Source organism: Arabidopsis thaliana, chromosome 5 (assembly GCF_000001735.4).
Source record: "Arabidopsis thaliana chromosome 5, partial sequence".
Classification (NCBI taxonomy): domain Eukaryota; kingdom Viridiplantae; phylum Streptophyta; class Magnoliopsida; order Brassicales; family Brassicaceae; genus Arabidopsis; species Arabidopsis thaliana.
In genome coordinates, this window is record NC_003076.8 from 22,693,510 (window position 1) to 22,720,987 (window position 27,478).

Genomic DNA, 27,478 nt, shown 5'->3' on the forward strand with positions numbered 1-27,478 from the left:
ACTCTTTAAAATGAAAGAATATCTGTTGTCTCTAACTTACAACAAAAGTTACATATTACGAAACATATTACATCAATATATGATTAACATCACCAGTTTTTAAGTGAAATTTACGGTAATTAGAGTACACACTATTCCATAATTAAATACCTGCAGAATAAAACCATGTTGTCGAAATGCTTTCTCTCACTTTACTATGTGTATAGATATGCACATGCATAACCATCTCTCTACATATCTATTGATACATATTTAATCTTTTGATTCTACTATGGCATGTGACTTGAGGTGTGGTGTTATATCTTTATATATAATCTTCTTGACCTAATGATGCTTGACCCATGATCTTAATTTTAGTTTACTTTATCTTTTCCATAATCTTTTTGTTTTGTCCAGTTCCTCCTTTTTAATTTTTCTAATCAGTATTCTAAATTTCCAGTCCAAGAAATTGGATCTAAAACACCTTCATCTTAATTCAATATATGTATGAGCAAGTGTATATATGTATATGGATATTAATTAGTATTAGCATACGTATGATATAAACAGATAATTACAGCGAATGAAATGGACCGACAATGCTAGCAGAGATGAGCATTAGTAAATTTAATTAATCTTTCACATAAATTCCTAGCTTTCATGTGCATTTCACACTCTTCAAGATTCCATGTTTCAACTACTAATTTAATAATTTATATATCAGAAATCCAAAGTAGATATCTCCATCTTTCTTTCAGTTATTTACTAATCTCATTTTTACCACTATATAGCCACTTCAGACTCTCCCAAAGTAAACAAAAAAAAAAACAAATAATCACAATCCAAATTATCTAAATGTTTCTTTCGAAGCATTAGAAAACCCCAATTATGTTATGCGTCGTTTATCAATAATAGGTAGTAGTAGTACTACTAGTAGTAGCATTCAACAAATATCATTATTAGTAACTAGAAGTCTAGAAGTCATTATTGATCTGAGTAAACGTTATCTTCCTTTTGTTTCTTAAAAGATAACAATCCAGAAATAACAAATAATAGGGCCAATTCTAACATGTCATTTTCTGAATTTGATAACCTAATTTTCTTAGATGATTTATGACTATGTAATAGTTAGATCTATAGGAGTTTTTTTTTTTTACCATTTATGAATAATATTATCAGCATGCCTCATCTAGAAGCATTTACCACAGATAAATCCACTTACAAGAAAAGGAATAAATATAATTTACCACTCTTTTCATCTATATTTTTATTTAATTTTCAACTTATATAATTCTGTTTTGTTCACAAACAAATAATGGTGAAAAAATAAAGTGACATTGTTTGGAAAATAATAATAAAGGGAAAAAGGTAGAGGTGCTTTTTGGGATCCAGATCTTCCTTTACTACTTCTTCTTCTCTCTCTCTCCTTTGGTTTGCTCTGTTTTTATATATTTCTATAAAATCAAAGTAAAAACCAAATCCATGGGGTTCTTCGCTTCACAATCCCAACGCACCTCTCTCTCTATCTCTCACTTCTTCTTCTTCCTCTCCCTCTTCACCAATGCCACGTAACCCTAGATTCTGCTTCTTCCTCTTCCTTCTTTTTCACTCCTCTCTTTTCTTCTCCATCCCCTGTTTTTCCATAGACGAACAGGGTCTAGCTCTCCTCTCATGGAAATCTCAGTTGAACATCTCCGGAGACGCTTTATCTTCTTGGAAAGCCTCCGAATCGAATCCTTGTCAATGGGTGGGAATCAAATGCAACGAAAGAGGTCAAGTCTCGGAGATACAACTCCAAGTCATGGATTTTCAAGGTCCGTTACCGGCGACGAATCTCCGACAGATAAAGTCTCTGACTTTGCTCAGCTTAACCTCCGTGAATCTCACTGGTTCAATCCCTAAGGAGCTTGGAGACTTGTCGGAGCTAGAAGTTCTTGATTTAGCTGATAATTCTCTCTCTGGTGAAATCCCTGTGGATATCTTCAAGCTCAAGAAACTAAAGATTCTGTCTCTCAACACAAATAATCTCGAAGGTGTGATTCCATCGGAGTTAGGGAATCTCGTTAACCTCATCGAGCTCACTCTCTTCGACAATAAACTCGCCGGAGAGATTCCTAGAACCATCGGAGAACTCAAGAATCTAGAAATCTTCCGTGCAGGTGGTAACAAGAATCTCAGAGGAGAGCTTCCTTGGGAGATTGGTAACTGCGAGAGTCTTGTGACTTTAGGTCTCGCCGAAACAAGTCTCTCCGGTAGACTTCCGGCGTCGATCGGAAACCTGAAAAAGGTTCAGACAATAGCTCTTTACACGTCACTCTTGTCTGGTCCAATCCCTGATGAGATTGGAAACTGCACAGAGCTTCAAAACCTCTACTTGTACCAAAACTCAATCTCTGGATCGATTCCTGTATCAATGGGACGTCTCAAGAAGCTTCAAAGTCTTCTCTTATGGCAAAACAATCTCGTCGGAAAGATCCCTACCGAGCTAGGCACCTGTCCGGAGCTTTTCCTCGTCGATTTATCGGAAAATCTCCTCACCGGAAACATCCCAAGAAGCTTCGGAAACCTTCCAAATCTCCAAGAGCTTCAGCTAAGTGTTAACCAGCTCTCCGGTACAATCCCTGAAGAACTCGCGAATTGCACGAAGTTGACGCATTTAGAGATCGATAACAACCAAATCTCCGGCGAGATTCCGCCGTTGATCGGGAAATTAACAAGCTTGACGATGTTCTTTGCGTGGCAGAATCAGTTAACCGGAATAATTCCAGAGTCTCTTTCTCAATGTCAAGAGCTTCAAGCGATTGATCTCTCCTACAACAATCTCTCTGGTTCGATACCTAATGGAATCTTTGAGATTCGAAACCTCACGAAGCTTCTTCTTCTCTCTAACTACTTATCTGGATTCATACCACCGGATATTGGAAACTGCACGAATCTTTACCGGTTAAGACTCAACGGTAACAGACTCGCGGGGAATATTCCGGCGGAGATTGGGAATCTGAAAAATCTCAACTTCATCGATATAAGTGAGAATCGTCTCATCGGAAACATTCCTCCGGAGATCTCCGGTTGTACAAGTCTCGAATTCGTCGATCTACATTCAAACGGTTTAACCGGTGGTTTACCCGGTACACTTCCGAAGAGCTTACAATTCATTGATTTATCCGATAATTCATTAACCGGTTCTCTACCAACCGGAATCGGATCGTTAACCGAACTCACGAAGCTCAATCTCGCGAAGAATCGTTTCTCCGGCGAAATCCCTCGAGAGATATCTTCCTGTCGGAGTCTTCAGCTTCTCAACCTCGGCGACAATGGCTTCACCGGAGAAATCCCTAACGAGTTAGGACGGATCCCGTCTCTTGCGATCTCTCTAAATCTCAGCTGCAATCACTTCACCGGAGAGATCCCGTCGAGATTCTCTAGCCTCACTAATCTCGGAACCCTCGATGTCTCTCACAACAAACTCGCCGGAAACCTAAACGTCTTAGCTGATCTACAGAACCTCGTCTCACTCAACATCTCCTTCAACGAATTCTCAGGCGAGTTACCAAATACTCTGTTTTTCAGGAAACTTCCACTCTCTGTTCTTGAATCAAACAAAGGGCTATTTATTTCGACCCGACCCGAGAATGGGATCCAAACCCGACACCGTTCGGCTGTCAAAGTAACCATGTCGATCCTCGTAGCAGCAAGCGTCGTTCTTGTTCTCATGGCGGTTTACACTCTCGTCAAAGCTCAACGAATCACCGGAAAACAAGAGGAGTTAGATTCTTGGGAAGTGACTCTTTATCAGAAACTCGATTTCTCCATCGACGACATCGTCAAGAACTTAACTTCAGCTAACGTGATCGGAACTGGAAGCTCCGGTGTAGTTTACAGAGTCACAATCCCGTCCGGTGAAACTTTAGCTGTGAAGAAAATGTGGTCAAAGGAAGAAAACAGAGCGTTTAACTCAGAGATCAACACTCTTGGATCGATTCGACATAGGAACATAATCCGTCTTTTGGGTTGGTGTTCGAATCGGAATCTGAAGCTTTTGTTCTATGATTATCTTCCTAACGGAAGTTTAAGCTCTCTGCTTCACGGTGCCGGTAAAGGAAGTGGAGGAGCTGATTGGGAAGCACGTTACGACGTCGTTTTAGGCGTTGCACATGCACTAGCTTATCTTCATCATGATTGTCTTCCTCCGATTCTACACGGTGACGTTAAAGCTATGAATGTCTTATTGGGTTCCCGCTTCGAATCTTACTTAGCCGATTTCGGTTTAGCAAAAATCGTCTCCGGTGAGGGAGTTACCGATGGAGATTCGTCTAAATTGAGTAACCGGCCTCCGTTAGCCGGTTCTTATGGTTACATGGCTCCAGGTAAAATTCAAAATTTCGATTTTAACGTTATAAACTTATCAATTTCGAAATATTAACTTTATAACGGATTTTATTTGTTTTGTTACAGAACATGCTTCGATGCAACATATAACAGAAAAGAGTGATGTGTATAGCTATGGAGTGGTGCTACTAGAAGTTTTAACCGGGAAGCATCCATTGGACCCGGATCTACCCGGAGGTGCTCATTTGGTTCAATGGGTGAGAGATCATTTAGCCGGAAAGAAAGATCCTAGAGAAATTCTTGACCCGAGACTCCGCGGGCGGGCAGATCCTATAATGCATGAGATGCTACAAACTCTAGCGGTCTCGTTCCTTTGTGTGAGCAACAAGGCATCCGATCGGCCTATGATGAAAGACATTGTGGCAATGCTTAAAGAGATTAGGCAGTTTGATATGGATAGATCGGAATCCGATATGATAAAAGGCGGAAAATGCGAAAAATGGCAGCCGCAACCGTTACCACCGGAGAAAATTGTCAGTACTCCTCGAGGTTCATCTAATTGTTCGTTTGCTTACTCGGATGAATCCGTATAAAAAATTTTACAGGAGTTCGATTAGGGTGATGACATTTATAAAATGTGTGTGTGAATATTTATTTGTTGTCGATGATTTGTTAGAATCAGGGAAAGAAAGATCTAAGCTTAGCTTATTGTTTTGGTTTGTGAGTTTTAATTTTATTTTTTCTTGCAAACGAGTTGAAGAAAGAATGTATTGTAAAATAATTTCAATAGCTTGAAGTGGTTTATTTTATTATTTTTTATTTTCAAAATAATAATATAAACATAAATAATTGGAGATATTGGTTAACTTTGCTAAACCGAAAATTCATAGATCCAAGAATTATCCATGTTCAATAGTCCATTTTGTCTGAACATTGCAGAAACTAAATTTTGAGGAAGAGAAAGATTAGTTTGAACATTGATCCACAATTCTATTATATCAAAAAATAGAACATGATGAGTTACTATTTATAAAATTTTTGAAGGTATTTGCTTTTGTAATTTTTGAAGAATTTAAGATACAAATACTGGATGAGAAAGGCCGGGAGTGTTTGGAGTTACATACAGAAGAAAGATTCGTTCTTCTTTATTAAAATTTTTATTCAATTATCAAATTATATAATCTTTGGATGTTTGCTAATTTTGTGAAATTTATAAGAGAGGCTTTCGACGTGGGATCACGTGGACCCACGCGCCACCCATCACATGATCATGTGTTGTCTGAATAACAATGACTTTCCAGCCAACAATCACCAATTTTTATCATCTAAATACAATAAATAATATTTTTGGTTATATAATATAAGATTGAAGATGACTCGAGGCTCACATAACCTTTTTAAGCTATCAAAAAAAAAAAAAAAACTTTGTGTGCACACAATAATAAGATTGCACATGCCTTAACCAAATGTAAGAACGACAGTTTTCAGTTTTGTGGGTGTTGCTTCTCTTTGTTGTGTATATGTTTGTCTATTTAATCTCTTAAGTTCAAGAGGTTTTGATAGTGACTTCCAAAAGTTTTTTTAAATTAGTCCTGATTTTTGAGTTGCCATCACAGTTTAAATGTAGTTAGTTTAGTTGTATAGCAAGAGAAAAATTATCTTAACAAATTCGTATCCCGAACAATATATTAGTTCTCGTGTAGATGAGTAGATCCATTACTCGTGATATTAATGATTATTTTTCGTATTTTTGAAACAAACTATTGACAAAATAATACGAAATCAGCTAAAGGAAAAAAATATGTGAAAAAGGTTATTGAAGTCTCGCAACAGACAGAAGCAACAAAAAGCTAATGATGATTATGCGGAATGTACGGGAGTCCACTTCATGTGTTCGATTCGATGTATTGTTGTGAGCTAACATTACATCATCTCATGATTTTCATTTTCAAGTCTTGTGCCCATGCATCATCCATGCAAGAGTTTCTCCTAGAGATATTTAACCGGGTATGAGATCCGGATACATACATATAATGGGTTTCAAATTCGCGGGCCTAACGGGCCTGTTGTGTTTCAAATGAGTCCGTTTAAATATGTACAAGAAGATTTCTATCGTATCGAGTTAAATGACAAAATTAAAATACGACTGAGTAAACCAATTCGGAGAACCGTAATTGGTTTAACCAAAGTGTTGTTTTGTTAACCAATTTCTCAATATAACGTTTAACATTGAGGGATGCGTTTCTCAGGTGTTGGATTAGGGTTTTTTCTAGATGAGGAACGTAATGCTGAGTACGAATCTGATCTTCTAGTTCTAGGATTTCTTAATTTGCGGCAGACTGTGACCCCATTTCGAAACAATGGGTTCCTTAAGATGGTAAAAAATGATGCATCAGAAGGCCTTGATGCTTGCCGTGGAAGCTAAAGTGAATAAAACAGAACTAGGTCTATGCAGAACTAATTCTTGTTCACCCTTAATTAGGATTGTCATGTTTTCTTCTCAAAAGCCTAAACTAGGTCTTGTTCCTTTCTCATTCGTCTAGTTAGTACTTTTTTTAGTAGGCTACTGCAAGCAAGTTGATATGATGGAATGCAGATAAAAGTTAGAATTGATTACTAATTTCTTGCTGACACAAGTATTAAAATTGTGAAAGAGTCTGTGTTGTCGATCGTTGTTTCAGTCTCTACCACTAGACATTTGATGTTTCTCAAACCCCAAATTGTTAGGTCCCTTTTCTTTTGCTTTTGTCTAAAGATTTTGCTGAGAATTTGGGCTTCGTATACAATCTCAACTTTACATGCTTTTCCTGGCTAAGCTAGTTAGCCAGTCAATCTCTTGCTTAACTTTTCTCTGCCACTTGCAATTGACACTTTTGTAGCTAATTCCTGAAGTTTCCTAGAAAAAAAGTATTCATGAAGTTAAGACTATAAATTTTAAAAAGAACTCCATGTTGGCTTGTGTTAGGAGATGAATCTGCTTCCTTTTGTTCTTTTGATTTCTTTCAACCAAAAAAGAACCAACATAGCAATCTACTGTCAGATCCTTTTTCTTTTAGATTGTATCTTGTGGATCAAATATGGATCGGATCAGATTTAGTAATCTTGAAGCAAACATGAATAAGTGATAAGAACATGTGGCCGTATAAGAATTATCTCTTTGACTCATTTAATTACACCAACCTTACTAGATATGTCTTAACAATATACAACAAAAATCTTATCTTGGCTCTTGCATAGAGTCTGTTGAATCTTGATTCGTTTTTTTACATCTTGTGAGTGGGCAAAAGAAAGATCTATGCTTGAAGAACACAAGGGTAAAGATAGAGACTTTGAAGATGAACTCTGTTCTTCACCATCTTTTTGTAGTGCAGTTCCGATAAACTAAGCCACCGGCTGGTGGACTGCTCAATTGAAGCTGACAAATCCCGTGTAGCATATAAGAATAATGAATCATCCCAAAAATAGCTTTGACTCTGAAGTTACTTCTGATTTCATAAGCTATCCTATTGCTCGTCACTTGTCTTCTGAGCTCAAGTATATGATTTACAGGCAAGAAGACCAAATTTGAAATCAAACGGATCGGTTCTAGCCTAGTCTTGCCGTTTCTTTGCGAAAACGGCAAGACACCTTGTGTGGCGATCTTTGTGTCGGCAAACCAGAGCTCTACCATAAGATTCTCAAACCTCACATTTAGTTTCTTGTTAGGATTGGTGAAATTTAACTGCAACAACATATCACCGTTGAAATAAACCGGTGACTCAAAGAGGATGGTGTTGAGCTTTGCATTAGAGATGTCAAAAACAGGGGTTCTTGGTTTGACGGCGAGATAGAGAATCAAAGTAGCAATCCCAAAGACTATAAGAAGTATGCTGAAGATAAAACACAAAGCTGCACCACACCAAATCCATGGATTGGTCCGGCTTGTTCTTAGCTGTAAGAGAACCATCGTCTCGTGTAAAGGATGCGCTTCCATACTGTCTAGTTTAGGAGTTGCAGGGCTCTTCTGATTAGACAAAGGTGATTTAGACACAATCACTTCGGTAAGAGCTATTGGTGTAGTCGTTGGAGTTGATTGTGTGCTTCTTGGAGTTGTTCTCCATGGCGTGTATATTGGAGAATACCATTTAGAAGACGGCGTTTCCCATGGTGGTGTTTCGGGCGGCTGTGGTTGAGATTGTGGCGGTGGAGAAAATTTTGACATGGGTTCTTATGTCTTGATAATTGAAGAGGAAGAAGGAAACTCTTGAAGTTTCTGTCTTTTGAGTATCTTGGTGGTGTGAGAACTGATGTTTGTACAATGAAAGGAAATTTTGGAAATGTGTTATGGTGTTTGGTTAAATAGATAAAGTAAAGTTTATTACCTTTGAAAAAGAGATTGTGAGTGGGAAAACTAAAAGGAGGGAGCGCCTTTTGCTTAATGGGATGGGTTTTGTTTTGTAGAGTTGGATTTATGTAGAAAATTACATGTTCATTTTTCTCCTAATACAACAAAAGAAAAATAAAAACTATTTGATTGAAGAGAATTCACGCATTTTTATTTACATTTTCATTTAAAAAGAATATTCAAAAGAGTCGGTCTACTTCTTTTTCATTATAAAAATTGGTGTATGTTCTGCGTACAATGGTTGATCTACAATTTTTTTGACCAGGGTCATTATATATATATATTTAATTAAAATTATCTATATGTTTTAAAATTTTCAATCTCTAAACTATATTATTACATTTTTGAAAAAACATATTACTATATTTTGCTATGGTTTTGCTTTTTTTTTTTCTTTTTTTATAAATATTATCTTCTAAATTAAATGTTTGTCAAAAAATTTCACGTTTCCAATAAATATATAAATAGTATAAAAAGTTGTAGGTTTCAATGCTATAGATATGATAGTAAAACATAATTAGAAAACGGTTTGGAAATAGATTTATAATTATAATATTTTTTTAACTACGGTCCTGTGACCCTAATCTTCAACATAGTTCCGCCCTTGCCTGTACATTTTAATTATTTTTTTTGGTAAATAAAGCAATAGTGTGGAGAAATACACATACGGAAATTAACGACACAGCCTTAGACAAATAAATAATTTGAGATACGTAACTAGAATACAAGTGCTTATTTCGTTGCTTTTGAGTTCCGGTAGGTTTTTGAATCAACATTTTTCTATTCTTCATCTTTCTTTTTGGTAATGTGTGTGAGACTTTGTGTCGTTAGGTGTGGCTCCCTAAACACTTCATCACTAAGGAAAGACTTTTCTCAATAAAGTGCATGTTGTAGTCTTTTTTTTTGTCCTTCCAACAATGATTTCATGTTTCTCTCGTTTCTTAAAATAGGAGATTTGCTCTCTTTAAGAAATTTGAGATCAAATGATTTGATAAAACTTATTGATTTGTCTAGAAGATTTACTGTAGTCCACTAGTTTGTAGAGGTTGCAATTAACAGCAGTTTATTTATTATTATTTCATTTATATGATTTTTATCTTGAAAAACGTACATTTGATTGTATACGATTTGAATAGTCGCCTAAAGTTTGCTTATAGAAAGACGTTTTACATATTAAATACGTGGTATACACTTTACTTTGGTGATTTGGCTTTTACGTTCACAATCTTGATCTAATAAAAACAATTTCAAAAACTACCAATGAGATTCTAAATTTTCAATATACCAAAGATTTACCAATTCTTTCTATATTCTTAATAACCTCCATCCTCGAAAGTCCAAATCCAAGCTTATGGTATTTTTGGGATATTTAATGGTTAATAGTATCTTAGATTGTTTTTTTAAAATAATAGTATTTTTTAGAAAACTCATATAGTAACCATACACTGCAAATATATACCACGGATTATATATTAGTGGTAACTAGATATCTTGGTCAAATTAAAAGGTTTTATATATTCAAGCCAAAAAAGCAGAGAATTATTGATCAATTTAAAATGGTAAATAAACGGGTAAGCAGACATTTAACACCACAGTAATTGGCATGGTGTTTATGTAACTCAGTTAGCGAATTTAAATGTAAGAAGTTTGGCTCTTTTCTTCATAATGGTGCGTTAACAGAATACGAAAATACTCTTCAAAGTACATAAATAATCATAGATTCCCAAGAGAAATTTTGTTCTGACTCATGCATCCTTTAGATATATAAAGGACACGGCGTGGTATTGAAAATCATTACATGATAAAATGGAGTTTATGGGTACTATAAACTTGCAACAATATAGCAACAAGCAAAAAATACTTTTGGTCGGAGAAGGAGACTTTTCGTTTTCTTTGTCTCTAGCCAGAGTTTTTGGTTCTGCCACAAACATCACTGCGACCTCTCTTGACACTCGAGGTAGAAATATTTCTAACACCACAATTCATCTTACATATTTGGTTATTTTTATCATCTTCTGATAATACATCTAAAACACCGAACATAAGATATGAAAGTTAATTTGGTGATTATTGTTATAAGCTAATGATGAATGTTGTAGAGGAGCTAGGGATTAAGTACACTGATGGAAAAGCAAATGTGGAAGGGTTGGAGTTGTTTGGGTGCACAGTGGTCCACGGTGTTAACGTCCACTCCATGTCCTCAGACTATCGCTTAGGTCGATACGATAGAATCATCTTTAATTTTCCCCATTCAGGATTAGGTTTTGGTTCAGAGCACGACATCTTCTTCATTATGTAAGTTTCTTTTGTATTTCTTCTCTTTTTGTTTATTCTTGTTGATTTTCAACATATGCGTTTTCGTGTACAATTTACAGGTTACACCAAGGACTCGTCAGAGGATTTCTGGAGAGTGCAAGAAAGATGCTGAAAGATGAAGATGGAGAGATTCATGTGACACATAAGACAACAGACCCATTTAACAGGTGGGGGATTGAGACTCTAGCTGGAGAAAAGGGTTTGCGTCTAATCGGGGAGATCGAATTTCACAAATGGGCATTTCCAGGTTACTCCAACAAGAAAGGAGGTGGAAGTAACTGTAACTCTACCTTTCTGTTAAGAAGGATACTTTCCTTACTAGATTATCATGTATATTCTAGTGTATATTCCTTTAGAATATACATGATAATCTAGTAAGGAAAGTATCCTTCTTAACACTTTCCTATCGTAAAAGCTTCTACTTTCATGTTTAAGATATAGTGTTCGTTGATTAATTTATCAAGAATTCTATAATAGTGTAATGAAAGAGATTAATTGTTGGCTATTTTCCTAAATAAACAGACTTTAACAACGATGATTACCTTTGATCAAAATAAAATAAAAGTCAATTTTTGTTAGCACGAGACCAGTAAAGAGACAAGTATCCAAAAATGATGTATAATGCAATATAAGACTTTTCTCTGTTACCAATTCTTATTGCATGACATATAATTTCTCTGTTAAGATTTAATACTTGTTGCATGACATACAATTTTGTAATCAACAATTAATTTTATACTGTTCCGCTAATTAGCCTCAGATCAGCTAAAAAATGTCTGTCATCGGTTCTAACCTACCTTACCGTTTCTTTGTGAAAATGGCAAGACACCTTGTGTGGCGATCATTTCGTTGGCAAACCAGAGCTCTACGGAAAGTTTCCCAAACCTCACACCTAGTTTCTTGTTTGACTTGGTGAAATTCAACTGCAACAACATGTCACCATCATCGAAATAAACCGATGAACCGAAGAGAATGGTATTGAGCTTTGCATTAGAGATGTCAAAAACAGGGCTTCTTGGACTGACGACAAGAAAGATAATCAAAGTCGCAATCCCAAATAAGAGAGAATTAACAATTGTCTCGTGTAAAGGATGTGCTTCAATACCGTCTAGCGTAGGCGTTGCATGAATCTTCTAATTAGATAAATGTGATTAGGACATAATCACTTCGATAAGAGCTATTGGCATGTTGTGGCGTATCTAGAAAAACGTTTAACCAGGTTTTTATATTTATATTTTTAAAAAATTTATAATCTCTAAACTACTTGGTATTACATTAAAAAAAATCATTACTATGTTTTGCTTATGTTTTGCTTATGTTTTGCTTATGTTCATTTTCCCAAAATAAATTTAATTAGTAATTATAGGTTTCAAGTTTATAGATATGTTAGTAAAAAGAATTATCCAACTAGGGAATTGAAAATAAAAACTCGGGTCTAGAATAAAGCTTTTAGTTCGTTTCCTCTTAAGAGTGTATATGAAGAATATTGAATGCTTTTCGAATTACATAAACACCCACAAAGTTCGAAGAGTCAAATGAATATAGCTAGTAAAAGAAAACCAAACATTTAAGTCTGCTTTGACCCATACAACCATAAATACACAAGTATATCGCTGTGTATGATTTCCCTCGTAAAGCCATATTTCATTATCATTGTCCCCATCTTATTTCACTTCATACATATCTACAAACACAAAAATGTCTACTTACACACATTTCGGCATATATATCACGTTTTGTATATACATACTTTAAATAATATACCACCCCAACTTTTATGAATTGGAAAGGGAACATAATCAAAAATTTTACCAAACCAGAGTTTCTAAAGTATAAACATTTTTTTGGTAAAAATAAAACTAAATAGAAGCCATACTTTAAAGAAATGAAGAGTGGCAATTGATTTAACATGATACAATTTTTATTTTTTTTGATAAAACATGTTACAACGATGAAATAGATTAAGATGTCAAAGTTTATGGTGACAAAATATTTTTTAAAAAGAGGGTAAATAAGTTTAAGATGAATGTACGAGATCAAAAGGTTATCAGAGTATGAACTTGTATCTATGAAACAACTTAACTTAATAAAATACATATCAAATTCAAAAAGAGACATTGACAAATAATATATCATCGATGTAACACATCAACAACCACTACCACAATACCAAAAACCCTGCTAATTCTAATAAGCAATCTTTGTTACTCGAGAAAGTGATATATACATATATACAATGAAAACCACTCTACGTAATTAATTTTTTGCCATAACAATATAAAAAGATTGTTGCATACGTTTCTATCAGTTTTTATTTCACATTTAATCATATATGAAGAACGGTAATTATACAAATAGAGAAATCATATTTAGATAGATAGGAGAAAGCTAAATAGATAAGGACTATAAAGTATATACATCATATAATCTAACTATTATTACAAGTTATATCTCAATATCAATATGTTCTTCACCATCGTTTGATAGTGCAGTTCCGAAACAGTAAACCATCGGCTGGCGGACTGGTCAACTGAAGCTGATAACTCCCTTTTAGCCAATATGAATAGTAAATAAACCCAAGAACCACTTTCACTTTGAATTTACATAATAACTTAATAAAAGAAAAAAAAAAAAACTATGATAGAAAAATTAGCATATTCTTCCATTAGTTTCGCAAATGCGCCGACAACGTTTTTGACTTCAAAAACAAAAGTAGAACTCGTGTGTGAAAAGCAAGATTCTTTCCTTTCTGGTATAATGTTCTAATTTGTAATTAAAATATCGAATATTGCTTCTGAAAGGATCATATGTATAAATCTGACCCAAAAAAAAAAGCTATATTTCTTAGAACATGTTTCATGCATGAACGTAAAAAGAAAAAAAAAATAGACAACATGAATATTACGGAAGGGAATAAAAAGCTGAACATATAATGAACAAGATATAGAAAGGATTTATTAAAGGACGAAGAAAAGGAGTGAAAATTATGGATTCATTTGGTGTCAACAGATAATGTATAAAGTAGAGTACTTGAGTATGTTAAAAAAAGACTACCAGAGTTAAATGACATCATAAATGAAACTAAAAACAGTTTGAGTTTCAATCCAAAAATAGAGTACTTGAGACTTGAGAGGTAGTTGAAAAAGAGTTAATTAACATCAATGAAATGAAGTTATAAACAAGTTTGAGTTTCGATCTAAAAACTAGGATTTGGAACTAAAATTTGCCTCTGAAATTATTGGAGTAAAACGGTGCAACGACGGCGAGTGGCAGATCCTTTGGTAGAATAGAAGGAATGACCACGTGTGGTTGGTTGTTGTCATCACTATTATGATTTCCCTCGTAAAGCCATATTTCATTATCATTGTCCCCATCTTATTTCACTTCATACATACCTAGAAACACAAAAATGTCTACTTACACACATTTCAGCATATATATCACATTTTGTATATACATAATTTAAATAATAAACCACTCCAACTTTTATGAATTGGAAAGGGAACATAATCAAAAATTATACCAAACCAGAGTTTCTAAAGGATAAACATTTTGTGGTAAAGATAAAACTAAATAGAAGTCATACTTTAAAGAAATGGAGAATAGCAATTGATTTAACATGATACAATCTTTTTTTTTGAAAAAACATGTTACAACGATGAAATAGATAAAGATGTCAAAGTTTATGCTGACAAAATCTTTTTTAAAAAGAGGGTAAAATAAGTTTAACATGAAGGTATGAGATCAAAAGGTTATGAGTAAAATTTTCTTTCTATGAAACAGCTTAACTTAATAAAATACATATCAAATTAAAAAAAAAAAGACATTGACATATATATCATCGATGTAACACATCAACCACCATCTTTCTTGAGAGTTTTCTTGTTCGTGTGAGGAGAACTAAGATGTGTTTTGAATGGAAGGAACGAAGATGTGAGTTTTAAACACAATCACAATGTTTTACTATGGTTTTGCTTATGTTTTGCTATGGTTTTACGTATGTTTTCTTTATATTTTTAATATTATCTTTTAAATATAGTTCTTCCAAAAATTTCACTTTCCCAAAATATATTTAATTAGTATAAGAATTTATAGTTTCAATTTTATAGTACATGCCCGCCTATTTTATAGTATATTTAACTGTGACTTTGATTATCTATCATGTCGTCAGTCCAAGAAGCCATGTTATCTAAGTTTCTAACGCAAAGCTTAACAGCTTCCTCTTCGGTTCACCTGAACCGTCAATTTCGACGGCGATATGTTGTTGCAGTTAAACTTCACCAACCCGAACAAGAAAATCAGTGTGATGTTTGAGAAAGTTTCGGTAAAAATATTGTTTACCGACGAAATGATTGCCACACAAGGTATCTTGCCGTTTTCGCTAAGAAACAACACGACTAGGCTACAAACGATCCATTTGGTTGCAAAGCCGATCTTCTTGCCTATAAATGATATGGTTGAGCTCAGAAGACAAGTGACGAGCAACATGATTGAATATGAAATCATAAGTAGATTCAGAGTAAAAGTTGTTATTGGGTATATTAACTATTCGTATTGGTTAAAAGGGAGTTGTCAACTTCAGTTGACCAGTCCGCCAGCCGATGACTTACTGTCTCGGAAGTATACACTACAGAAATATGATGAAGAATGTATGATGGGTGATATATATATAAATATTGATATATAACTCATAATACTATTTAGATTATGATGTATATCTAATTAGCTTTCCTCTATCTATCCAAATATGATTTCTCTTCTTATAAAATTATTGTTCTTCATATATGATTAAATGTGAAATTATCACATAAACTGATAGAATCGTACGCAACAATCTTTTTATATTGTTATGGCAAAAAACTAAGTTTTGCATATGTTTTGCTTTCGTTTCTAATATTATTTTTAAATCTAATTTTTCCAAAAAGTTCACTCTCCCAAAATATATATATAAGTAGTTTAAAAATTGTAGGTTTCAATTTTAGAGATATGTTAGTAATTTTTTTATTAAACTAGAGAATTGAAAAATAAAAACTCTCGTATATAAACCGTTACAGACACACCGCACGTCACTTGAGTGTAACTCCATTTATATAAACCGTTACAGACAGAAAGTATGAAAAAATAATATAGAGAAAGAAGAAGCATAAAAGTAATTTTTCTGAAAAAATGAAATGAAACAAAAAAGAGAGAGAAAATTAAAAAGTCTATTTTTCTGTTAAAAACTCACTTCTTAAGTGTATGAACAGAATACTTAATATATACCTTTCGAATTACATAAATGCCCACAAAGTTCGAAGAGTCAAACTACTTGTAAACAAACAAAACCAAACATTTAATACCTCTTTGACCCATGCATCCATAAATACATATGTATACCAGTTTATATGCAGGTATACATGGTGTGAGATGCAAACGAATGTTCAGGAAACTAAAAGGTTAAGACATTACACTAACAAACAAAAAATTCTTTTGGTCGGAGAAGGAGACTTCTCCTTTTCTCTGTCTCTAGCTAGAGCCTTTGGTTCTGCATCTAACCTCACCGCAACCTCTCTCGATACTCAAGGTAATAAAAAATCTTAGAGATATATCATTACTGTTTGATCTATTTGTATATCTATATAAAATAGAGTACATTTTCTTGCAATATTTTAAAATTTGCATCGAAAAAAAAACAAACAACAACGAATGTTGTAGGGGAGCTAGAGCAGAAGTTTAAGAATGGGAAGGCGAATGTAGAAGAGCTGGAAAGACTCGGGTGCAGCGTGGTCTATGGAGTTAACGTGCACTCCATGATCACAAAACCTAGCGTTGGTGGTTCTGCGATATATGACAGAGTCATCTTCAATTTTCCTACGCATGGTTCGACTATGGTCGTGAGCACGAAATCAAAACCATCATGTATGATTTTAAATTATATACACAACTTGTCTCCCCCTATGCACATAATTTAAAACAATACTTTTTCGGCTTGTTTCATCCACGTACGCTATGTGATTTTAGGAGACATCAAGAGCTTGTACGAGGGTTTATGAAGAGTGCAAGAGTGTTGGTGAAAGATGAAGACAAGGGAGGAGAGATTCATGTGATTCATAAGACAGAATATCCATTTAGCGAGTGGAAGCTCAAGACTTTGGGTGAGAAAGAAGGTTTAGATTTGATCCGTGAGGTCGAGTTTTGCTTAAGTCATTATCCTGGTTATTTCAACAAGAGAGGAAGTGGAGGTTATAGTGACTCTAGCTTCCCTGTTGGGAAATCTTCTACTTTCATGTTTACGAAACAGTTCTTTTATTAACTTGTATTTACTTATCACTTTTGCCCAGATAAAACTTATCACTATGATGATAATAATTATAGTGTTTGATTTAGTCATTTGTATTAATTTTTCTTTACCAAGAGATTTCAGCTACAGTTTTTCTTCTTTGAATTCAGACCTCATAACATAATAGTTAGGTAAGATTGAAAATTCAATTTACAACTTACAACATACATCATGAAATCCTAATTATGAATGAAACTCGACTATATATTCGTATTTTTAAGGATTTGTGAATACAATGTGTTTGTTTAGTGATGATAATTACAAAAATAACAACACAAAAAATATTTTACAGACACCACAAATATCAGTCACAAACAAAACCTTCATGATTTATCATTTATCAATATATGAGGATTCTCAAGTTTAATATTGATCATAATAAAAAGAACATACAACAAGGTTACATATCTTCACACATATGAAAATCAAAGAACTCACAAAAAACACAAACTTATTATACTTAACAAACATACCACACGGATCACAACACATAGGCATAAAATTGAAAAGGGCAAAACATAAACACATAATCTTAAGAAAAGAGATGTGTTACATAGTTACTTGTTTACTCGATGGCACTATACTCCTCGATCAAATTCTTCTCCATACCACGATTGTTCAAGATCGCGTGGACCTTAGAGCAATTACAAGGCATAACCACACACCGTCCGATCTGGCTGCCTCGAGCTCCATTTGAACCACCAAGCTTACGTGCGATGACCACCGAATTAACCACGTCGTCAGACGGATGATAAATGGTTAACACCTCAAACCCTTTAAGATCACAAGAGTCAACGATTGGATACAAGAAAGCTCTAAGACCATGAGCACTTCTTAGCATCACCACAGCTCCAGGAGCCATATGCTTCTCTAAATGCTCAATAGCTTTGACCTTTGACTCTTTATCCATCCCAACAAGAGCTGCCAAGAAAACAACATCGTATTGGTCTAACCCCTCCTTAGCGTTTAATACATCAGTTGTGTGGAAAATCATGCGTTTGGAAAGGTCAGAATCACGAGAAACGAGGTTTGAAGCGAGTGTGTTGGCGTGTGAGTCGATGTCGAAGTTGTGGAACGTTGTGTTGGGGAGGTGGAACTTGGCCAAGACGATGGAAGTAAGTGGCATCGGACCGGAACCAATAAAGGCGACTTTGGTCGGGACATGGGTTGTGTGTTGAGATAGGAGATCGAATTCGAGTTTGCCTAGTTTGAGATAGTTGTTGTAATAGGGGAAGATGTGTAAATGGTTTAGAGGGTTGTCTTCAAAAGAGCCTAAGATTGCTGAAAAGTGTTGCTCTAAATAACCTTCGGCTTCACCACAAAGCTTGATGAGATGAGATCTCATGTCTTTGACTTTTTCATCGTGTATCTCTGTGACATCGATGTTCGTGTCCGTTGGTAAGCACGTGGACACAAGTTGTCTGAACAAAGTGTCGACATTCTTGGATGGTTTTAAGCTCTCGAGGTTTGAGATTTGGTTGTATAAGTCCATGATTTGCTTCACAACGAGGTTGTTTTCGCAAGCCATGTCGACACTATGAAGAGAGAATATTGAGTTTTGAAATTGTTTTCAATACTTGGAAAAAAGCTTGTGTTGTTGTGTTGCCTTAACCCTCGCAAGGGGTCGTTATTTATTGACGCATGTGGGGTCCATTCTTGGCTAAATTTTGTTATTTTATTTATTTGATTCGATTCATATAGGTTACAAATATTTCCTCTAGGTCATTTTAATGTATGTTTTAGAACTATTGTTTTTTTGTTTCAAAACGTTTCGTTTCCAAATAAGTCCTCACAAATTTTATAACTGACCTTTATCATTACTATCCTCAAAATAGTAAAAATACCATGTACAACTTAAAAAATGTAAAAAGAGGACAATACTGTTACCTATTTTCACATTGCTTAGGAATGAGAGTAATTAATGGCTGATCAAGTTACTTTAGTCACAAATTGGCGGGGAACAAGACAAACTAGTAACTTATAGAATCATATACACTCTTCAACTAAAAATCGCGATATGTTCCATTTATGGATTTTATTGGGTTTGGTTTCATGACGAATGAATTTACCAAAATAATAAGAGTTTAACACACATTAGAATTGGCTTCTTTTGTTACACATAATAGTTTTAGACACATATTTTGTAAATCAGTAAATGGTAAATGCCAACATGCAACGCAAACATTTTTTTCTTTTCATTTTGTTTATCGTGTTTTCATTTACAAATTTTTAGGTCTATTAATTATAGTTATAAGGTAACGGAAATGAACATTTTAACTATATTTTCATGAAGAAAAACGAAAAGGTAACCAAAACTCAAAAAATTAAGAGTAATTTTTCTCCACAAATTCACATTAAATATTAGCGTTACTCGTCGAGTGTAAATATTCCATTAGTGATGTGTGCGTATGCGTATGCTTATGCTTGTCATTACGTAATCTCACTGTTATGCATGAATGGAATCTAAAGGAAAATACTACGATTTAGTCATTATACGTGTAGTCGTGAATAATTGTTAATTGTATCAATCATACGAGATAACGTATAGTTAGAGTTGGTAATTTAGGCATGTCTCATAACATTTTTAAGTCGCCACGAAAATGCATCATATTTTTTTTTTTTTTTTAATGTAAAAGAAATAAAGATGAAGTAGGTGATGATAGCCCGAAAAAATAATGTTCTATCTGAATTTTATATTATATACTGTTGAATTCTAAACAGTCATCAAACTTAAAAATCTTAGATTCCATTCACTACTCATCACATGCTAATGCTTTGTTGGGAATAAATCTCAGTCCTTTGGGGTCACTCATCCAATTCAGACATGTTTTTGTTTTTGTTTTTTGAAGAATATTGTTAGACACGTAAATTAATTGAACTCGCTATAATATCCGAATCAAAGTTTGTATTCTAAACATGTTTTTTAGAACTGAATAATTCTGAATTACATATAAAAAGGAAAAAATAAATCTGTTTTATTAAAGCACCAAACTGAATTAAAACATACTACTATATAGGTTTTGCAATAGACTGATGTTACACATACATTAATTTATATCAATAATGCCTCTTGCATGAAATGAATGGCCAATTTTACGTAGCTCTCATCATACGTTAAACGATCCTATAAAAGAAAGAAGCGGTTCTGTTTTCAGATTTGAATATTAACCGTACTTTACTAAGATTTATATTCTTGTCAAAATGCATCTATTAATTATCTATAGTAGATATGGTAATGCTATACCCTTTAAATTAAGTGCGTATACATCATGGTCATGTTGAGTTTGAGTGCGACGATCCACGTAGTCATATACTCATATGGTATCAAAATTTCTGGAGATTTAGTATGGTAATCGAAAACTCAAAACCCTTTATGATTTTTTTGTTAAAACTTAAAACAAAACCTTTAATAATAAATAAAATTTGATAGGTATTTAGATATGTACTTGCATATTATGTCGGACTTTTAAAATAAAAGTTTAGATCGTTTGAACATCCAAAAATCATTAAGTAAGTCAGATAAAAAAAAAAAAAATTATTTTTTTTATCATAAAAAATTAAAGGAAAAAAAAAATTAATTGTTTTTTTGCTATTGATGTATGTTGTTTCCTGTTTTCGTTCAACACATCGTGTCGTTTTTATACCCGGACATTGTTAGTGTCTACCATATAGCCACCACAGCAAAACCCGAACCCGGAAATATTCGGGTCGGGTCGAAGTTGCAGAATGAGATTTGATTTGCCATACTTTTTGTCGCCTGAACGCAAAAACCTTGCTTAAACCCTAGAGAGATAGAGATGTTTCGGGCGGTTGGATCGGCTCTGAAGAGGAACAAAGAAGCGTTTAATGGAATTGCTCGAGGATTCACCACTTCGTCTCATCGAGTTTTCACTTCTAACATTACAGCTGCTTCTGTAACCTCTGCTTCGTCTTCTCCTTTAGCTGGAAACTCCTTCTATGGCTTGCGATCTCTGCTCAAGGTAGTGTGAATAATTTCCCAAAAAGGTTGATACTTTTTCGTTAAAGGTTGAGACTTTTGATCAGGGTTATGTTAAACTTGAGATTTTTGGTTACTTTTAGAGGATCCTGAGATTGGGCTCTGATCAGGATTATGTTTTGTGTAGGGTCAAAATGCTTCAATGTTTAGGAGGATGTCAACTGTAGCGTCGATAAGCTCAGAGAGTAAAGAGGGTTTGAAGCTTCTTGTCACTGGAGGACCTCAAGCTCAGAAATGGGTTGGAATTTGGCTTTTTGGTTCGGCTGCTTGGGTTTTCAGCATGGTTGTACTTGGCGGTGTAACCCGATTAACTCGATCTGGTTTATCGATGACTGATTGGAAATTTACTGGTGAATTCCCTCCTCTGTCAGATGAAGCTTGGGCTAAGGAGTTTGAGAAATATAAGCAGTCACCTGAATATAAGCGGTTAGTGTTTCGATTTTGGTAGCTAAAGCTGTTGCTTGCATTTGCGTTTTCTGTATTTGGACGAAGTCTTGATCTTGAAAATGCTGTTTGTGTTTTGGGATTTGGTGTTTTGTAGTGTGAACAAAGGGATGAACCTTGAAGATTTTAAGTTCATATATTGGATGGAGTATGCTCATCGAATGTGGGGAAGAGGATTGGGAATCATGTTTGCTTTGCCGTTTTCTTATTTTCTGCGTAAAGGGTATATTACTCTACGTCTTGGAGTTCAGCTCTCTGGTTTATTTGCGCTTGGTGCTGGACAAGGTTTCATTGGTTGGTGGATGGTTAAAAGTGGTTTAGAGGTAAGCATTAGGAAGTGTGGTAGATCCTCTTATTAGATGTTGTTATGTGCTGAATATTGTGTAACCAACCAGTAATCAGTTTGGTCTTGTAGGAGCCACCGTCTGAGTATTCTCAACCGAGGGTAAGCCCATACCGTCTTGCAGCTCACCTGACCTCAGCTTTTGCCATTTATTGTGGACTTTTCTGGACCGCTCTCTCTGTTGTTATGCCTGAACCACCAGCTGAGTCACTGGCTTGGGTTCGCGGAGCAGCTAAAGTGAAGAAGCTTGCATTACCAGTAAGCTTGATTGTTGGTATCACTGCAATTTCAGGAGCATTTGTTGCTGGAAATGATGCTGTAAGTAAACTAACAAAGTTGGATCTAAGCTTCTATTATATTAGTTACAGAAAGGAAGCTTAGTATATTGATCTCTCTGTTTGTGAATTTTAGGGTCGTGCATTCAACACATTTCCCAAAATGGGTGACACATGGATCCCAGATAATATATTTGAGATGAAACCACTTTTACGCAACTTTTTCGAGAACACAGCAACTGTTCAGGTACACCATTGACACAAAGCTTTCTCAATTTGCTTCAAGAATCTCAAAAAGACTGAAAAATTACTTAAATTTCAGCTTGATCATCGCCTTCTGGCAACCACAACATTAATCGCAATCGGAACAATGTGGTGGTTCACAAGGAAGCTAGACATACATCCAGCTGTTAAAGCTTTGATCGGAAGTACTGTTGGAATGACTGCTGTTCAGGTAAAATCAATCATCATAAACTTTAATGGAAACCTAAAATCAAAACCATTGATAAGGTTTCCCTTTTTGTATTTTGCAGGTGACATTAGGTGTATCAACGCTTCTGAGTTATGTTCCGGTTTCACTAGGAAGTGCACACCAAGCAGGAGCTTTAACACTTCTCACTTTGATGCTACTTCTCAATCACACTCTTCGGAGGCCATCACCTTCTCTTCTCAAATCTCTTCCACAAGTTGCTAAATCAAATTTCAGCTAAGCCCTCTTCACCAAAATCTTTCCTTTTTCATTATTTACTAAAAAAACAATTCTTTGGCTCACTATGCTACTAGCAAGCTTTCATCGAATCTTGTGTCAATGATGTTGTATGGTTCGAAAAATAAAGTACAAAAACAATTAACAAAAGTTTCATATGAATCCCAGAACTCTGATAACTTTCATTGATAGCTTCGTGTTGTTTGTTTCATTGCCAATAGAAAATCATTGGATAATTCTAGTTTTAGAGTCAATAATTTCTTATACCAATTTGGTTCAGTGGTAAATTTTAGTTCGGTTTTAGTTTAGATACGATTCGGTTAATTCAGTCCGGTTCAAATCCGTAAGCCTTGTGGTTGTGGATAATGTTTCGAGACAGTTTTTTGGCGTTTTGGATATACAAGACTATCCACGTGTCGTAATACTGTAGCTTATCGGTATCCACGTGTCAGTAGCCTACCATCTTCCTTTCTATATAGCCATGGTACAAAATTCTTTGTTCAACTTCACACTACTACTATGGAGAATCCTGGAGGAAGGAGAAGAAGAGACATAGCCATAACCGATGGAGAAAGAACGACCGGTTCTTCGGTTGTGGCTGCAACCGTAGCAGCTGTTGCAGTGGTAGGACCGCTTTTTGGTCTGATGAGTTTCAGCTTTGTGGCGACGGTGACTCTGTTTCTGATCGCTTCTCCATTGCTGCTGATATTTGCTCCAGCTTTTATGGTAACGGTAGCGGTTCTTGTGTCGGCTATGGTTGGTGTTGGGGTAGCTGCAGCCATGTGGATGATGGGAATAGCCGCTTTGGTATGTTGTGGCCGAGAGATTGGTATTGAAACCGGACTGGCTGGGAGGATGGTTGAGTCGGTGGTGAGAGAATTAGGTTACGGTCGGAGTCGTTACTTGCGAGACAAATCAGAGGATAGTTATTCAACTTCTTCTCCTTCTTCTCGGGATTACTCTTCTTCTTAGTTCAAACTTGGAAAAAGTCTCATGATTCATGGGAATTTCAAGAAGATGGTGAATAAAGAAACAAAAAAAAACAGAGACATGGCTATGATAAGAAAACAAAATTAAGTAGATTTTTTCGAGAGTGAAAATTTGTAATATCTATCCAAAGAAAATCTAGTAATGCTATATCATTTTTTTCAAGTTGTGTTTTTTCCCAAGTCAAGACAAATAGCAAACAGATGAAAACCAAAAATAATAGAATAAATAAATTGTAAGTTTCTTTAGGTCAAAACAGATTGTTAAGTTTAATTGATATAATAATTTTCAAAGATAAAATTAATCACAAGTTGTGGGGGATGGATTATCCGAAGTACAATCACCATGTCTATCTGAATTGTTTGAATTATCCAAATCCACATTATCCGGATTATTATCCATATTATCGAAAACATAGTTTTCCAATTTTTTTTTTTTTTTTTTGATAAAATGTGAATTATATTACCAAAAGGAAAGAGGTTATTTACAAAGCTGGGGGCAAGGAGCTTCTATGGCCAAAAAAAAATAAAAAGCCTTAGATAACTATTACAGAGAAACTGAAACTAATTTTCCAATGTTAACAAGATAAATACATATATGTCTGTAAAGTATAATGTATTAATTATCAATTGATTTTGAATTAGAAGTCTAAGAATTTTATAAGTGTCTCTCATCTAATTTTCAAATTCAAAAGTATACTACTATATCTATTCCATAAATATTACTATATATTTACATTTTGATCGATATTCAAGTTTGTAATAATGTGGATTTACCACTACTTGTTTACAACAAAAGATGACACAAGTAGGGTCCTTCGTGATTTAGAACAAAAGGTACAAGTTCGTACGCGAAAAAGGTACTTCTACAAGATTCTGTGCTTTTCACGAATGCTCTCATAGTCTCACTAATGCACACGAACGCTTTCGCAATATTCTCCGTACTTGTCGGTACTTCACGAATACATTCCCTTACAAAATGAAAAAAAAGTTGTCATAACTTTTTAAAAAAAATCGTGTCATAACTTCAATATGATCACAAATTATATTAAAAAAGAGTACAATTTCACTTCATAATCCAAAGGCTAGTTTGTTATCCAAGTCGTTCTACCAATCCCCAAAATGTTTAAAAGTTGGAGTTTGCATAGAGAATATCAGAAGAATTATATAATCTAAGTGTAAATATATGAAGAATATAATTTTATGGGTGAATAATCTGAATGTAAAAGGAGTTGACCAGGCGTTGAGTGGGTGACCTACCGGCTTAAGGGAATCACACGCTCTGTAGCGTTGAATTCTTTAAAGAGTTTAATCAATTCATGCACATCTGATGCTAATTTTTACTATGTTTTCATTTTTGTTAAATCAATTTTATTATATATATACATACATTTCCTTTCTTCTTTTGCAATTTAAAAGCCTTGATTACAAGAAAGTACAAAAATCAAAAGTTTGGCAGTTTTAATTCTTTGGGTGGGGCAATCTTTGATATATATAAGTTTTTTTCATTTCTTAACCAAATTTTCTTTTTTCTCGTTAGTAAATTAAGTAAAGAGTAATCAAATCGATCAAGAGATAAAAACTAGAAAGAAAGAAAGAAGAAATGGGTCGGATTCCATGTTGTGAAAAGGAGAATGTGAAGAGAGGACAATGGACTCCTGAAGAAGACAACAAATTGGCTTCTTATATTGCTCAACATGGTACTCGTAATTGGCGTCTCATCCCTAAGAATGCTGGTAATTTAAATTTTCTCTATATTTTTTTTAATGTTTTATTTAGTCAAGTGATCATTGTAATGTAATATAATGAATCGACAAAATTTGGTCTTTAATAGGGTTGCAAAGATGTGGGAAGAGTTGTAGGCTGCGATGGACAAACTATCTGCGTCCGGATTTGAAACATGGCCAGTTCTCGGAGGCTGAAGAACATATCATTGTCAAGTTTCACTCTGTTCTTGGTAACCGGTATGATCACTACTCACTAGATCTAATTAACTACGGTTTTATGATTTTCTTGAAAAGATTTAATCTAGGTGTATAAATTACAGATGGACTCATAAATATCGGGTTTCTTTACTAAGTTTTTGAAATTTTGATGCTGACTTACTGATGAATTGTTTTTATGAGTTTTTTGACAAGTTTCTTGGGACACAAGAAACTGAATAAGACATAAGTTTTGTTCTATATACCATAATACCAAATCTAAGTATAGGGTTTTAAACTTTTGGGAACTTTTAATTTTCTATAAATTTGTTTTCGACTCATAAATAGAGTTTGATGATGTATTGCTGATGAATAGTCTGGGATTTTTCATGAGAAACAACAGTTAACATCTTTCTTGGGAAACATTTAATAATCTTTTGACATATATGGTTCAGGTGGTCGTTGATTGCGGCGCAACTTCCTGGTCGGACAGACAACGATGTGAAAAATTATTGGAACACGAAGCTGAAGAAGAAGTTGTCAGGAATGGGAATAGATCCGGTGACCCACAAGCCTTTCTCGCATCTAATGGCAGAGATCACCACTACACTTAATCCTCCTCAGGTTTCTCACCTAGCCGAAGCTGCCCTCGGCTGTTTCAAGGACGAGATGCTTCACTTGCTCACCAAGAAACGTGTTGACCTAAACCAAATCAACTTTTCAAACCATAACCCTAACCCAAACAACTTTCACGAGATTGCTGATAATGAAGCTGGTAAGATAAAGATGGATGGTTTGGACCATGGGAATGGGATAATGAAGTTATGGGACATGGGTAATGGATTCTCATATGGATCCTCTTCGTCTTCGTTTGGGAATGAAGAAAGAAATGATGGATCAGCGTCTCCTGCCGTTGCAGCTTGGAGGGGTCACGGAGGAATACGTACCGCGGTAGCTGAAACCGCGGCAGCGGAGGAGGAGGAGAGAAGGAAGCTGAAGGGAGAAGTGGTTGATCAAGAGGAGATTGGATCTGAAGGAGGAAGAGGAGATGGAATGACGATGATGAGGAACCATCATCATCATCAACATGTGTTTAATGTGGATAATGTCTTGTGGGATTTACAAGCTGATGATCTCATCAATCATATGGTTTGATTTTTATTTGGTTCTAAGTTTTTTCCTTTTTCTTTAAGATTTCATTGTTTGGATTTTCATTTTCGATCACATTGGTAGTTAAACATTGGGTATGATTAATTAGGTGCTTTCTGTTTTTACAGAGATTAATAAGTTTTGCTTTGTAAAGCATTTTAATAAATGAAGAAATGTAAATAAAGAGTTTTTATTATTTTCATCTTGAGTATAATAAATAGATAACAGACATACAAAATTACAAACCTTTGATGTTGGCTTCTGCGTTGAAGTCTACAAAATCCCAAAAATGTCATTTCCAATAACTTGCGTATGTGTTTTGAAAGTAA

The 27,478-nt window shown here is 34.7% G+C and overlaps 9 protein-coding genes and 1 pseudogene across 11 annotated transcripts; 7 read left to right on the forward strand and 3 right to left on the reverse strand.

Moving 5' to 3' along the window:
* The first annotated feature begins 1,313 nt into the window (after positions 1-1,313).
* AT5G56040 (Leucine-rich receptor-like protein kinase family protein) lies at positions 1,314-5,136 on the forward strand. 2 transcript variants are annotated; one of them, NM_001037003.2, is made up of 2 exons: positions 1,314-4,346; positions 4,435-5,136. In NM_001037003.2, the coding sequence occupies exons 1-2, from the start codon at positions 1,541-1,543 to the stop codon at positions 4,899-4,901; spliced, it is 3,273 nt and encodes a 1,090-aa protein (NP_001032080.1). In that variant the 5' UTR covers positions 1,314-1,540; the 3' UTR covers positions 4,902-5,136. The 2 variants fall into 2 exon arrangements, with proteins under 2 accessions (NP_001032080.1, NP_200415.2); NM_124986.3 differs by having other exon boundaries at positions 1,369-5,119.
* Positions 5,137-7,409: 2,273 nt separating this feature from the next.
* Positions 7,410-8,691, reverse strand: AT5G56050 (late embryogenesis abundant (LEA) hydroxyproline-rich glycoprotein family protein). Its single transcript, NM_124987.3, has one exon. It carries the CDS (start codon positions 8,507-8,509, stop codon positions 7,658-7,660), a length of 852 nt encoding a protein of 283 aa, NP_200416.1. The 5' UTR covers positions 8,510-8,691; the 3' UTR covers positions 7,410-7,657.
* Positions 8,692-10,713: 2,022 nt separating this feature from the next.
* On the forward strand, positions 10,714-11,383 carry AT5G56060 (ATP-binding protein, putative (DUF2431); the record flags this gene model as incomplete). The annotated part of the gene is made up of 2 exons (NM_124988.2): positions 10,714-10,987; positions 11,068-11,383. The coding sequence occupies exons 1-2, from the start codon at positions 10,776-10,778 to the stop codon at positions 11,381-11,383; spliced, it is 528 nt and encodes a 175-aa protein (NP_200417.2). The 5' UTR covers positions 10,714-10,775.
* A 387-nt stretch (positions 11,384-11,770) lies between these two features.
* Positions 11,771-12,192, reverse strand: AT5G56061 (annotated as a pseudogene). The gene has a single exon.
* A 2,977-nt stretch (positions 12,193-15,169) lies between these two features.
* Positions 15,170-15,695, forward strand: AT5G56070 (uncharacterized protein; the record flags this gene model as incomplete). Its single annotated transcript, NM_124989.1, has 2 exons — positions 15,170-15,309; positions 15,476-15,695. The coding sequence occupies 2 exons, from the start codon at positions 15,170-15,172 to the stop codon at positions 15,693-15,695; spliced, it is 360 nt and encodes a 119-aa protein (NP_200418.1).
* A 551-nt stretch (positions 15,696-16,246) lies between these two features.
* On the forward strand, positions 16,247-17,300 carry AT5G56075 (methyltransferase small domain protein, putative (DUF2431); the record flags this gene model as incomplete). Its single annotated transcript, NM_148137.1, has 3 exons — positions 16,247-16,571; positions 16,703-16,867; positions 17,020-17,300. The coding sequence occupies 3 exons, from the start codon at positions 16,247-16,249 to the stop codon at positions 17,298-17,300; spliced, it is 771 nt and encodes a 256-aa protein (NP_680442.1).
* A 331-nt stretch (positions 17,301-17,631) lies between these two features.
* NAS2 (nicotianamine synthase 2) lies at positions 17,632-18,932 on the reverse strand. The gene has a single exon (NM_124990.2). It carries the CDS (start codon positions 18,853-18,855, stop codon positions 17,893-17,895), a length of 963 nt encoding a protein of 320 aa, NP_200419.1. The 5' UTR covers positions 18,856-18,932; the 3' UTR covers positions 17,632-17,892.
* A 2,029-nt stretch (positions 18,933-20,961) lies between these two features.
* Positions 20,962-23,488, forward strand: COX15 (cytochrome c oxidase 15). Its single transcript, NM_124991.4, has 7 exons — positions 20,962-21,307; positions 21,452-21,750; positions 21,866-22,091; positions 22,184-22,429; positions 22,523-22,633; positions 22,709-22,840; positions 22,920-23,488. Exons 1-7 carry the CDS (start codon positions 21,125-21,127, stop codon positions 23,094-23,096), a joined length of 1,374 nt encoding a protein of 457 aa, NP_200420.1. The 5' UTR covers positions 20,962-21,124; the 3' UTR covers positions 23,097-23,488.
* AT5G56100 (glycine-rich protein / oleosin) lies at positions 23,408-24,340 on the forward strand. The gene has a single exon (NM_124992.4). The coding sequence runs from the start codon at positions 23,612-23,614 to the stop codon at positions 24,062-24,064; it is 453 nt and encodes a 150-aa protein (NP_200421.1). The 5' UTR covers positions 23,408-23,611; the 3' UTR covers positions 24,065-24,340.
* Positions 24,341-25,681: 1,341 nt separating this feature from the next.
* MYB80 (myb domain protein 103) lies at positions 25,682-27,155 on the forward strand (the record flags this gene model as incomplete). Its single annotated transcript, NM_124993.1, has 3 exons — positions 25,682-25,814; positions 25,913-26,042; positions 26,456-27,155. The coding sequence occupies 3 exons, from the start codon at positions 25,682-25,684 to the stop codon at positions 27,153-27,155; spliced, it is 963 nt and encodes a 320-aa protein (NP_200422.1).
* Between the last annotated feature and the right edge of the window lie 323 nt (positions 27,156-27,478).